The sequence below is a fragment of the Lepisosteus platostomus genome, chromosome 13, assembly GCF_059453375.1.
Source record: "Lepisosteus platostomus isolate fLepPlt1 chromosome 13, fLepPlt1.hap1, whole genome shotgun sequence".
In the NCBI taxonomy this organism is placed as follows: domain Eukaryota; kingdom Metazoa; phylum Chordata; class Actinopteri; order Semionotiformes; family Lepisosteidae; genus Lepisosteus; species Lepisosteus platostomus.
In genome coordinates, this window is record NC_142623.1 from 18,496,698 (window position 1) to 18,510,786 (window position 14,089).

Here is a 14,089-nt window from a genome sequence, read left to right on the forward strand (position 1 = left end):
CGAAGCTTACTGTATTTCATATTTCTCACCAAGCAATAAACACATCTAAATTAAAAGTATTTTCACAGCTCTTTGGCACAAAGATTTCAGTTTTGTGTTTGTATAGGAGGAGGTTCGTGTTACCCAAACACCACAAAGTACTGTAAAAGTAACCAACTCAATACTTTCTGAACAAGCAAAATAGCCACTGTTTGAAATACACTTGCTTTCCATGTTTACAGAAGAGCTCAGCTGCATAATGAATCAAAGAAGAAATAATTTGCTTTTGTGTCTCCCATGTATTTTCTATTTTTGTACAAAATGCCTCAATTCCACTGGAAGAAAGAAATCTCATTTTTTAAAATGTTCTAATCTTGTACTGTATGTAGGCTATTGAATTGATGAATTACTGAGATTCATTTTGACAGACTTTGGGGAAGTGAAAGTGTACATTCATGAAGAGGCTTTTGATTTTGCTAAAATAAGTACTGATGATCTGTTTCATAGAAAGGGTAGCTGATGTTAGCATTTTGTAATGAAATGTTTCATTTTCATTTCTTGTGTCCCCTGCTTTGTGTTCAATGAAATGCCCAGTCATGCCTTTTCTGCTTTAATGTTGCTTAACCTTCTCCCAGGTTCCTAGTGCCCTGGTGCTCAGTAGGTATCATACATATTACCTCTGATAAATTATAATTGACTCTGACATATCTGTGCCATCACATCTATGACCTGTGTTGGGAATAAAAATGGGAACTCATGTTTCCAGAAGTTTGTATCAACACATTAATAAAGAACATCCTATCAGGTCTACAAGTGAAAGGTTTGCCCTGCCAGACTGTATTGCAGAGCATTTTAGATGAGGGTGCCTAGATTTATAGATCTACGATCACTGAACTTAATTGTGTGGTGGCCTGGGTACAGAGTGTTGGTTTGCACCCATATTAATTTATAGAACAATGCCTGTCCGGTTCCTGATACTGTGTACTAAAAATGTTGGTTCAGCCAAACTTCACTGCTTTTTCTTTGATATATTGGGCATATATACTGTATATGTAGGCTGCAAAGGAACAAGTAATAGGTTTATTCCATGCTGAAAAAAAAGAAGAAAGAAAACACAAGTTTTCGGCCTGAAGAAGGCTCCACGGCCAAAACGTTGTGTTTTCTTTCTTCTTTTTTTCAGCATGGAATAAACCTATTACTTGTTCCTTTGCATATATACTGTATATATTTAGGGACATGTAAAGGTTTATTCCATGTAAAAGAGAAGAAAAAAAACATGGCTGTGGAGCCTCCTTTGGATGTGGATGAATCCTTACTCATGGCCTCCTAAGAATCCCCATCTTTGAATTGGCTTCATTACTCTCTGCTCTCCTCCCCACTAATAGCTGATGTGTGGTGAGCGTTCTGGCGCACTATGGCTGCCGTCGCATCATCCAGGTGGATGCTGCACATTGGTGGTGGTGGAGGGGAGACCCCATTACCTGTAAAGCGCTTTGAGTGGAGTGTCCAGAAAAGCGCTATATAAGTGTAAGCAATTATTATTATTATTATTATTATTATCACTCATGTGAAGGCTCCACAGCCGGAATGTTGTGTTTCTTTTTTTTTCTCTTTCATAATGGAATAAACCTTTACTTGTTCCTTTGCAGCCTAAGCAATGCTGATGCAACTGCCTACTTGATGTTGTTACAGCTTTAGGTGACTGAGAGGATGTTTGTTGAGATGTGGAGGCCCCTTGATCATAATCCATTGTAAGGTTTATCTTAGTATACCTGGGTAAGTTGTAGATTAATATTGTCAATGAGCAGCACAGAAACATACAATGTAAGATCACATTAAGATCACAGAGAGATAAGAAGAAAGGAAACAACAAGAAGGATAAGAGGAGGACAGGAATAGAGAGAAGAGAGGAGTTGGAACCTGAAGCTTGTGGCAGGCAGGAACCCCTATTTCATGATTATACAAACAAAACCTATTTGAACCTTGCTTTAGAGAGCTTGCTATTCTGTGTTTTTAGGGTGCATTTTTAGAATGGGGAGATAAGCTCTCATTTACTTTGTGGCATCCGGGGTACAGAAAGAGAGACTTTACTGCAGGTTGTATTGCATTTACTGTATTTAGAAGGCAGCTTATCTCTTATTTGGCCTCTGTAGGCATGATTTAAGAGTATTATACTTACTAGAAGTCTGAGGGGTTTTCTGGGTGATTAGGATGTTCGGGCTCTTGTAACTTGTAACTTGTACTGTACTGTATGCTGTATGTTTTGTTGTGTGTAGTGTAATTTGTGTCTCGTCATTGTAATAAATACTTGTTTAACCAAGTGTGCCTGGATTATTACTCTTTTCACAAAAGCTGTGCCAAAGAACAAAGAATTAACGTGTCTCTAATTATACCAACCACTCAGGTACTCTATATTCTAGAGCAGGGGTGGGGAACGCTATATAAATTTAAGGCCCGCAAAATCATTTGGTCTGGTCCTGCCAAGGCAACCGCAGGCTTAGAGATGGGCGATAATTCGATAACGATAATTATCGCGATATAATTTTCCTCGATATATAATATAATATAATTTTAACAAAAGTTCGATATATATGTTTCTGTTTGCATGTTTGCGCATGCGCACAAAATACTGCGCGAGTGCATGTGTGTTGCAGACCGGGCAGATAACAGATTTATTTAATGTTTCTGCTGTTTGGCAAGTGTTGTGTTCTTAAAATAAAGAGTCGTTTAATTTACCAATTAACTGTCTGGTTTCTTCAACTTTCACTCAGGAGAAAAAATCTGCCTTTAAACTTGAAAGAAATAATGATTTGACATGTATCAGGATAATTATCGATATCGACTAATATGAAAAATGTTAATGTGATATCGTGATAACATGACGGGACAGACACGCATGCTTCTCGCCGGCTGCCCTCGGCCCGTCTGCCTGTATTGTGGTGACTCAGAGGACAGTCAGTGCCAGGCAGGCTGGGAGTGTATACGTTGTGAAAGTGTTAACACACTGTGTTTTACGAACTGCGGAATGAAGTCAAGCAGTTCATAGAGATGAAGGGAAAACCTGTCAGGGAACTCAATGATAGCAAGTGGCTGTTTGATCGACTGTGCTCCAGACTGACCGACGCAAACCTGGAAAAGCAGTTGCAAGTAGCAACATCATCAATACCAGCTAACATCACATGCCTCACCAAAGAGAGGCAGTTCTAGCCATCACATTAGGGGTGTGTTAATTAAACGTTTGACCAAATATAGCAGGCTAATTTTAAATTGATAATATTGTATGGCCCGCGAATTATGTTATTAATATCCAAATGGCCCTTGGCAGAAAAAAGGTTCCCCACCCCTGTTCTAGAGAAATCACTTACAAGTTGCAGGTTATAATTATTTCATTATTGACTAAACCGCTCAGTCAGTTCCTGATTTTCACCATTTTTGTAACCTCCCATTTGTAACAATATATATTTAAGTGTTATGACTTGGTTTTTATCATTAAACATTCCTCTTGGATGATTTGTATTATCGTTGTAGTAGACGTCAATTTCTTTATTGTTTTCATCATAGTAACGTCATAATACATAATTCTCATTTCTAATGAGCTCAGCAACGCAAAGAGAGATTTCCTTTTTAAAACTATTCATATAAATTAAGCGTGGGAGTAGGCTTCCTCTGTTAATACCAGAAATGTAAGCTGAGAGCATGGGAAAGTACTGTATTTTATCTCAAACTGTGTCGTGCTTAAAGCTGTACAAAAACAAATTCAAACAATTTTTCTGAAATTGTTCCAGAAACATAAGAATATCCTATAGCCATGTAAACCTGTGATAGATTGTCAAAAGCATTAACTAGAAAGAGGAAATACTAATTGTATTTACTCATTAAGTAACAGTTTATCAATAATTTACTTGCAATGTATTCTGCTACTTTGCAACATATATATATACAGTATGTGTGAATATGAACGCTTCCATTTTTGGTTTGTATGTATGCTACAAGGTTCACCTACAGTCACAAACATTTAGATGAGCACAATATTCTGTAATGAGAAATGTCACCATTTCACCAAGATCTGTTTTTGATTGTGAAACATTTTAGTTTTTACCTGGACATCGGTACATTAGTGAGCAAGTACATTACAGTGAGCAAATAAACACCTGAAGAAGGCTCCACAGCTGAAATGTTGTGTTTCTTTTATTCTCTTTTTACCACAGAATAAACCTTTACTTATTACTTTGCAGCTTTTGCATGCTGACTCAGCTACAGTACCTACTTGAATTTATGTTAACATGTATGATTAATTAAAATTTACTTCACCGAGTGCTCAGTTATTAATAATGCACTGGGAAAAAAACTGTTACTATCACAAATCTTGGAAAAAGAATGAAGACTTCATTTTGTTGACCATCAAACTAATTTAAGCGAAAATGACCAAAATCTTCTGGCAATAGGACTTCTCATTTGTTCTTTTTTGTGACACATCAAACCATTATACCACACATTTCCTCTTTAAAACCACTCATACAGTACTGTACATGCTGCCATAAGGTACCATTTACACCCAGCAGTTCAAAGAGACACATCTGCTCTACTGATCAATAAAATGGCAGATATCTATGGGAATAATGATTTTCTCCACATAGAAGCTCAGAACCAATTCCAGACTGGGAAAATACAGCTACCATCAGGTAAAACTTATTTTCTCTCATTAGGTAGTCCTGGAAGAATAGGTCTTGAATAACAGAGATGTTTTTTTTCCCCTAAACTGATTGTTGCCTGCAGCTGAATTTTTATTTTATATTGGCAGAGAATAATCTTACTGTGTGTACTACATTAATTCCAGATTGTTTATTATTCTGCATTTGTTGGACAATGAGAAATTCTTCTGTAGTACACAAATAGACAAATTACCCAAAATTACAAAAATTAAATTATGAGGTGTGCATCGATTGCCTAGCTTTTTCTATTAATTGTGTTTATTATTTCCATTGTATGTCCTTTTTTACTTAAAAAAGAAGGTCTTCTTTAGCTCATCGGGCAAGACTCAGGTTCGAGCCAGTGCAGCGAGGCACGAACTAGGGTGGGAGCGGCGAGGGCACAAGCCCTAGAACCCGAATCCGTTACAATAACAAAAGGACAGACAATGAAATATGGCTATCTCGAAGACACAAATGTGAGATACAGTATAAAGTCGGAATTCTAAGTTGCTAAGTCGCAATTCTGAGTTGCTAAGTCGGCATTCTGAGATACCATAGCGCATTTTTTTTTACTCCCTGGCGGAAACGGGCTTCCATACTTTCTAAACTGCCTAAAAAAGAAAAGAAATTTCAGTTCCTCAAAAGACAGGAAGTTCAACAGTAGTGACTGTCACATAAAAAGTAACCTACTGGATTGCAAATAAATCTTCTACTCCTTTTACAGCTCCAGCTGCTGCTGTTGCTGGGACCAAGTCCATCATTCTGCTGTATGTCCTGCTGTTGATGGTCACTGTAGGCTGGGTAGTCTTCATCCCACTGGCCTTCATTAAGTGTAAGTCCAGAAACTGGCAGGGTATGACAACTGAATGAATCATTTTACATTACAATTCTTCCTTCTTATTTTGCAAATTAACAAAATCCTGCGTTTAAGCTCCTGGAAGGAACTCTTCAGTTTGACCTGGAAGGCTTTCAGTATGTAATTCTTTAAAAAAATAGATTGTTCTAGATTTATATTGTAGATTTGTGAAACAGTACCTGTCTACTAATGCGCTGAGCCAGTACATGCAAGCCCAGAGAAACCCCTTTACAGATTTTATTTGCTAAGGGCCACTCTGAAAAAAAGCAGTAAAATGAAACCATTGCTGAAGGTCAATGACCACATAACAGTCCTTTGGACTGAGGCTCTCACAGCAGATCAGACGTTATCATTTATATTTACCTCTCAATCTGGACTCTCTCTTTCAGACTCTGCACTAACCGAAGAAATTCAGCACCTCCGAAAGAGTCAAGCTGCCTTGAAAGAGAGCAGTAAGATATCAGTTTCAAATGTAATTGCTGTCTCCCTTTGCATCCTTGTAGGGAACATTATTTTTCTTAGAGGAGATCTGGTCCACTTGTATACATTTTCTCAAAAAGAAATATGGCTGTATTTGCGTTTTAACCCATGTGTGGCAGGGGCCCTGGATGAAGGCATTATTTTAGTGGCCACAGCTGTACTGGCTGATTAAGGATGAGCCACAGTTGTGAAGGCTCTTTAAAAAGACATGAACACCCCCCGAAGGGACAAGCATGGAAATCCCAGAAGGGGAGTAACTTCCACTGACAGTCCCAGGGGGATTGTATCCAAGCATAAGGCCAATGTTTTTTATTTTCTTTTTCTTTGTGCCTGTCCCATCACACATATCTACCGGGCAGGTTGACCTTTTTTTACATGTCTAGTTTTTATTTTGTTTTGGCCTTGCGCTCCCTGCTCTTCCAGACTGGATCCCATTAAAAAGGGTAAGTCCAGTCTGGTTACCGCTGTGCTGAGCAGTTTCTTTTTTCCCAGGCTAGACTGGATGTCACGGTGTACAGCAGCGCATATTTACCAGTGCTCCTCCATCTCCCACATTGTTACACCATGTTCAACCCCAGAGCAAAATATTTCACAAAATCTCACACAAGACATCATTTTTAACCTGTATGCACACAAACATACAGTATGTGGACACAGACCTGAAAGGGATTTGTACTGTAGAGTTCCATTTGCTTTTTACATTTACATTCACGTAGCATAATGTGTATCTCTATAGTTTGTGCTGCTTAAGGCCTGTTTAAATAAAGGATTTGGCAGCAAACAGAAAAAATCTCATCCACTCCACCAAAATCTTAATTTGAAAACTTTCCTGACTTCGATTAGTCCTGAAACACATGCAGGATAGAACAACTTAAACTCCTGAAGGGAGATACTGTTTTAAGGGAGTGATAAACAATTAGGATCCCAGTATAATTTGTTTATTATATAATAAGGTCCCGAGCTTTTCCCTTACTATTTTAATTCTATGCATTGCTTTGCCATTAGTCATAGAAAAACCACAAGCATATTCCTGCTTAAGAAGTGATACCTAAGAAACTGAAATTCTGAGGGAAACACAGGGTATCCAGAATGAAGATACTATGGCTTTTCTTTGAAGAGGGCTAAAAAAGGAGGAACTATCTAGTTTCCTCTTCTACAAGAACTCTCAGTGCTTCTCTTTCCACTTTCTTCCCCCAGCTCTTCTTATGACTCACGTCGTACTTGAGTTCAGCTTGCTGTAATTACGTTTGGCACATTCACATGACTAGTGCCTTTTTATCTTTATAGGTTCTGCAGAAATTCAAAGCCTGAAAATGAAACAAGTTGGGTTGATGAGCAATGGTAGGTGCTGTGTGTACAGTATGTGTGTGTATGTGAGGGGGTTGTTCTTGGGAATTTATAGCACTTTTCAGGCAAAGATTAAATTAATGTGTTAATGTGTTAACTGATAGGACTGATTAGCCTATGCAGTCTGTGATACACGTTTCAGCTGAATTCATAAATATTTATAGTAAACCATTCTCATCTGTGTTATCTCTATCAGGATTAAGGTTGTGTATGCTGAAAATGTATTTATACAGTGTGTTCTACTGACCAACCTGGTATTGTACAGTGCTAAATGTACCCTAAGCAAAAATGTCATGGCAATTACCGGTATAAAAACATTGTAGTAATATAGTCACCATTTGGCTGTTCTTGCATCATTTCAGATTCTCAGATCTCCTCTGCAATGATGAATTTGGATTCCCAGTTCCAAACTCACGGTCAGTGTTCAGCTTCCAGGTTGTTGGACTGGATGGGTGAATAAACATTCTCACATTTAGCTTTATTCATCCAGGCAGCTCAGAATACCCATCTCTTTTTTTCAGTAATTTTCAGATAGTGCTCCAAAATCATATAGTCAGCGCATCTATTTAAAAAGATTAGGCTGACAATACAAAAACTTTCTTTTTTGGCTTTGTACTGGCCACTTAAAATCGTGGACTCTGTAAACTTAAAGATAATTAAGCATATTCCAATGTCTTAAATGGTGTTCAGGCTGAACGTCTTACAATCTTAATCCAAAATCATACAGTCAGTGTAGTTATTTAGCCTTAATTCAAATCATAAATCAGGCTTCTACTATGTAAACTTCTAGAGATTACAAAATGTTTGAGGAGACATCATTCCAGGCAGAAACTGATTGAGGTCTTGTTGTGTTACTACTAAAAGGTTTAGTGAAAAAATCAGGCTACAGCATAAATCATCAAGACGTTCAGCAAGCCAGTAATGTAGCTCAAGATACAACATTCATTCAGTGAAGGGAAAGATAAATAAGAACACCCCATTATTATTTTCAGTTTCGAATTGTGTTCTGTTTGAACACTTTACAATTCAAATTCAAGTGTTTTGCTTTGTACTGGACACTAGAGAACCTGGAGGATCTGCTTTTGTTTTAGTGTCTCAGATGTCATCCAGGCTGATCAGTTCATCTGACCAGCTCCAAGTCCAAGTTTAGTGATTTTATTATGAATCAGGATAGATTATATACTGTATTACTCACACTATCTGGAAGAACAATGCACTACATTTTTATTCCAAGAAATTGTCAGGTCAAATTCAACAAAAAAGACAATGTAAATTAGTTAATTTTTCCACTACTAAAAAGATTAGTAACCAAAACAGGATAAAGCATAAACTAGCAAGCCAACCAATAATGTAGTTCAAGATACAGCATTTCCTATATGAAGTAAAAGAGAAATACAAATACCCCATTAGTATATTCAGAGTTTTCAATAGCATTCCAGGCTATACAGTATATCTGAACAAGATTAGGCTGACAATCAAAATACATCTCTGTGATTTTGTACTAGATACTAGAGATCATGAACTCTGTGAAGTGACAGATAAATAATGTTACAAATATGGGTGGACAAAATGGAGAAAATCAGAAAATGAGCTTAGCAGATTAAGCAGTAAGTAAAATAAATAATCATCAACCCCAACATGTAAACATTTCTGCCAAAATTATACCCGAGTGGTTGGTATAATTAGAGGCACATGAACTCTTACACAGCTGTGGTGTGAAATGGTGTGAATTCAGGCGAACTTGGCTAAACAAATATTTATTAACAGTGACAATACACACACTAAACAACTCACAACATAAAATAACCTCATACAAGTTACACTATGTACCAATTTACAAATAAGGGGTCCCAAAGGCCTAACCACCCAGAGAAACCCCAGACTATTACAAAGTATTCAAACTCTTATATAACAGTTACAAAGGCCAAAATAAGAGAAAGCTACATTCTAAACCAACCACAATATGACCTACAGTTAAATCTCTCTCTCTGCAAACCCAGATGCCACAAGTTGAATGGAAACCTACCTTCCTAGTCTAAAACTGTACCCTCAAAACTAGGAGAGGCCATTTCTTTAGACAGCAAAACAGAGTTCCCAAAAAACACAGAATTGCAAGCTCTCTTAACAGGTTTCAAATACTTAGCTCCAATATGGTCTTTCCAGGTGATCTGCAACAAGGATCTCTCTTGTCTTTTGTCCTTCTCCCACTGTTTTTCACTTATATAGTATCTTTCTGGACTGTTGATTGATACTTAATCATTTCCTCAGAACTTAATTAAGTACTTAATTAAATAAACCAAGGTAAACTTTCTGATTGCTTTGATCACTGATACTGGACTTCCTCTACTCAGCTAAACATTCCTTTGTTTTGAAGTTGGAAATTTTGAAACTAGCCAGGTGTCACCCATTGTATCTGGATTTTTAGAGACACTTCAATCTATAACTGTCATAATAAGAATACCCCATTTTTTTTAGTCAAGAATGGTGTTCGAGGTTGAGCATCTCACAATCCGATTCCAAAATCATATGGACAGTGTTCTTATTTGAACAAGATTCAACTGAAATTGCAAGTACTGACTTTTTTGCATAGACACTAGAGAACATGGAGGTTCTGTTTTTATTTCAGTGTCCCAGATGTCATCCAGGCTGAACAGTTTAACTTCCCAGCTCCAGGCTCAAGGTTAGTGCATTGATTTTGGACCAGGAGAGATGATATATTCTAGGCAGTATGGTAAACACATTCAGCTGGACCAGAACTGTGCATCCTGGGCATCTACCCTTACTGTTTTAAAGTGATTAAAAAGAGAAATTGCAGCCTCTAGGAATGTACTGTTTTACCTGGATTTCCAAGAAATGTTTAATATGATGTTAGATCCTCACATATTTGCTATATTTGCCTGTTAGGAAAAAGAAATTCGGATCAAATCCCCAAAGAAGTGTTTGCATTATCATTAATTAATGCATTCTAAATTTTCAGTGGATTAGAAATGTGTTACACTTTTCACTTCAAAGGAGAGTATTCAATAAATAAAAGGTTGACAGCATTACCTATCAATCTAGTCAGCAAAGCAATAGCAGTTGTAGATACTGGATCTGCATATTGTAGGTACTTGTGGTCAAATGACTTGTACTTGATTGTGTCACATCGGGTAGTACAGGTGGTAAGCGATTGCATGGTTTTCCAGGGAGAAATATTCCATTCATGATTAGATCACAATCAGAAAGTCTCTGATCCTGGTGAGCGTAGCAGTTACACAGTAACCTATCCCAGAAACACAACAAAAATGAGAGCATATGATTTCAACACCAGTCCATCGTAAGGTGACGGATAAAGAGAACATTTCGAATACTCAGTCAAACCTATCTAGAACATTCTGATAAGATGGGGAGAAATTGAAACACATAAGAAAAACTAAAACCTAATCAATAGAATTGGAATGCTGCAGTGTTAATATCCATGCCAATTTGCTGCAGAAATGAGATTGAAACTTTATAAAAACTAAGCACAGACAGGAAACAATTGTTGAAAAGATACATTTTCTATGAAGTCTTCTTAGTAAAATCATGAGTCTAGTGTACAAGAGTCCCATGTTTTTCTCTTGCTATGCTGTTTTAAGTAAAGTGATTGTTGGAAAAAGAAACCTAACAAAACCTAACAAAAATGGAATTCTTTAAACAAGTATTTTTATTGGGAAAGTAACAATGTCAACAGAAACAGAAAACATTTTTATATTTGCCTGTAGGTTGTACAAAATCGTGCTCCAGTGACTGGATCCTGTTCAGTGGAAGTTGTTACTATTTTTCAAAAGAAACAAGAGACTGGAGTGGAGCTCAACAATACTGTGCCAACCAGGCCTCTGGCCTTGCCATTATCAACAATGATGATGAGCTGGTGAGACCAAGATGCTTTCTTTCCCTCTATATTTGACATTGAATTGAAAAATTCAGTCCAGAAATCTGATGAAGTTAAGTGGCATTGAAAAGAAACATTTTAAAATTGCACTTGGTTGAATTTATTTACAAAAATAATTCTTGCAGAATGATGCGCAGCTAAATTATTTCTGAGTGAATGTTTTTAAATACGGTATGTTGCATTCCAAAGCATTGAATTTTAGCAGAGATGCAGAGGCCTAAATGCAGCCTCATAGTAAAGCAAGTTAAAGGAGATAGGAAATGGAGAGAAGGTGATCACAGGAAATAATATGCAAGAGGGGAGTGTGGAGGAGAAGGTTCCGGGTGAAGCTGGTAGGGTTTGGGCCTGGAACAAGGAGACCTTAGAATTAGAGAGAGGAGAAGCAGAAAAAATCAACAGGGACACAATAGGAGTGGACCAGTAAGCTTGAGGTGGATGTTGAGGGAGGAGATAAAGTGTTGCAGAGCTTGTAGGCATCTGGAGATAAGAAGAAAAAGAAAATGAAAGACTGGAAGGGGGAAGAAGTTTGAGAAGAGAAGAAAAGGTGAATAAGAGCTTAAACTGATTTCTGGCAGCTTAGTCTGATTTCAATCCATCTGGCTCGTATCTCAGCCTAGAACAAGTCGAGAATCCAAGATGTTAAGTTTTCACTCCCCTTTTCCCACTGCTGCATTTAATGCTCTTTTACAACTCATCAGAATGAACAGCAGTATTTTTAATGTGTCCATAAACCACATGGGCACCATAGGTACTGCAATGGCATGTCAATCCTTCATATCTTTCATCATTGCTCCCAGACACATCTGAGCAGCAAAATCTCTTCTATCCATTGGCTGGGCTTGACTGACCTTGACAGGGAAGGGAGCTGGAAATGGGTGGATGGAACACCAGTGGACAAAAAGTAAGTGACAGCACTGCTACACCAGATTAAGGGTGGCCTGGTAGCAAAATGATGTTTCTTGGTCCCTTAGCCATTCCTGCACTGCTACATGGACTTTGCTGTCATCACCGAAGCTACAATCTCAGAGTAGAGTGGTATCCATGGAATGGATATACTCAAGATCAACAGCTTCAGAAAGGTGCAAGTTATGACAATATTCCTGGAAAGGGATGATGACAATATTCTGTTTTTTTTTCAGCCACTTCAATGTGAAGCAAGGCATGTGCAAATTAAACTGAAATGCACATTACAAAATAAATTGAGAAAATATATTTATTTTGTTATTTAGATACTGGAATCTTGGCGAGCCCAACAATGCTGGCGAGGAGGACTGTGGAGAGCTGAAAGAAGCTAAACTGAATGATGGACATTGTAGCGAGATTAAAAGATGGATCTGTGAAAAGAGGTTATAGCCTTCCTGTCCCTACCTCTCCTGAAACAGGCTTTTGAGGACCCCAGCACAGCAGTCTTCATTTTGCATTCAACAGCAGCAGTATTTATGTAATTAATGGGAATGTGCAAGCAAATCTACTATATGGCACAAAATCAGTGGCAGTATTAACTAAAAACTGTGAACTCTTTCTGTTGCTTGCATAGTTTTCAATCATTGGTACAATAAAGTAAATCATCATTCCCAGCAGCAGCAATGACAACAATTATAACATGTGGTGGCACATTGGTTAGCATTTTTGCCTTGTCTGGGGACAGAGTAAAATAATAGGAATAATAAAGTAATAATAATAATTGCTCATACTTATCTTTTCTGGACACTCCACTCAAAGCGCTTTCCAGGTAATGGGGGCTCCCCTCCACCTCCACCAATGTGCAGCATCCACCTGGATGAAGCTGGGGTGCTATCTGCATGGAGTTTGTATGTTCTCCTCTTGTTTGTATGGGTTTTCTGCCAGATGCTGTGGCTTACTCCCATAATCTAAAGACATGCTGGTTCATTGGCTTCTGGGAACATTGGCTCTAGTGTGAGTGTGTTTATATCTGTGTCTGTCCTGTGATGGACTGACTTCCCATCAAGGATGTAGCCCATCTTGTGTCTGTTTCTAGCTTGGATGGTGTCCAGCCATACCCCAGTTTCAGTTTCACACTGCACATTTAATTAATTTTGAACTTATTTGTACACATATTTGTGCTTCAAAGGGCTTTGATATTCTGTTATGACATTGTTCAGAAAAAGGATGTGTAAATCTAATTTTCAAAACTTCTTGAAAACAAAGTACAGTACCACAGAGCAAAAACTGTGAGAGACCTTGTACTGTGGGTCTGGTTTTGAAAAGGCAATGATATGGTTGCCACAGTATTTCATCACTCCTTTAGTTCTTGGATGACAACAAGAAATGTGTTCCCCTTTGTCACATTTCTGCTGCAATGCTGACACCTACAGTGGATCTTCAATGTTATAATTACATTATTTCTTTTTTTATAATGTCTTCATTGTGTATTCCTTCTGGCACAGATCATCATCTGTAGAATGAATTAAAATCAGCTTAAACAGGACGGTCTTGTGTAAATGAATAAACACAATTTAATAAACCTGTTGCATTGTGGACTGTATTCACAAAGAAATAGACAGTTAAGTTAGTTCAACGTCTTGTGATCGAAAACTGTTTCAATTTTGTTGGAACAGGCCATCTGAAATGGAGGCAGTGATATTTCACATTAATCTCTGATCTTTTATTACCTGAGAAAAAAGAAAACATTACTTAAAAGAGTCTTACACATCTGGTTCTCAACAGTTGCAATTGTTTCTCTCACAAAGACACTATTAGCTATGCTGCTTTAAGCCCTCATTCTAAACTGCAGTAACAAAACTGCTAACGAGCTAAAGAGTGTCAGTCTGTTCCATTTAAAATATAACAAATTATATGAAC

At 37.6% G+C, this 14,089-nt stretch overlaps 1 protein-coding gene across 1 annotated transcript; it reads left to right on the top strand.

Annotated features, from left to right (window-relative positions):
- Positions 1–2,857: 2,857 nt before the first annotated feature.
- LOC148650164 (uncharacterized) lies at positions 2,858–13,751 on the top strand. Its single transcript, XM_088602805.1, has 9 exons — positions 2,858–2,933; positions 5,353–5,502; positions 5,916–5,978; positions 7,294–7,347; positions 7,716–7,769; positions 9,980–10,033; positions 11,097–11,245; positions 12,064–12,167; positions 12,496–13,751. The coding sequence occupies exons 1-9, from the start codon at positions 2,858–2,860 to the stop codon at positions 12,617–12,619; spliced, it is 828 nt and encodes a 275-aa protein (XP_088458931.1). The 3' UTR covers positions 12,620–13,751.
- Positions 13,752–14,089: the final 338 nt, after the last annotated feature.

Bases quoted from the DNA above. Each gene is read 5' to 3' on its own strand.
- LOC148650164 (XM_088602805.1), top strand. From the start codon at position 2,858: ATGACGGGACAGACACGCATGCTTCTCGCCGGCTGCCCTCGGCCCGTC. The intron at 5,503-5,915 runs GTAAGTCCAGAA...TCTCTCTTTCAG, and splicing joins CCCACTGGCCTTCATTAAGT to ACTCTGCACTAACCGAAGAA. The intron at 12,168-12,495 runs GTAAGTGACAGC...TTTGTTATTTAG, and splicing joins GGAACACCAGTGGACAAAAA to ATACTGGAATCTTGGCGAGC.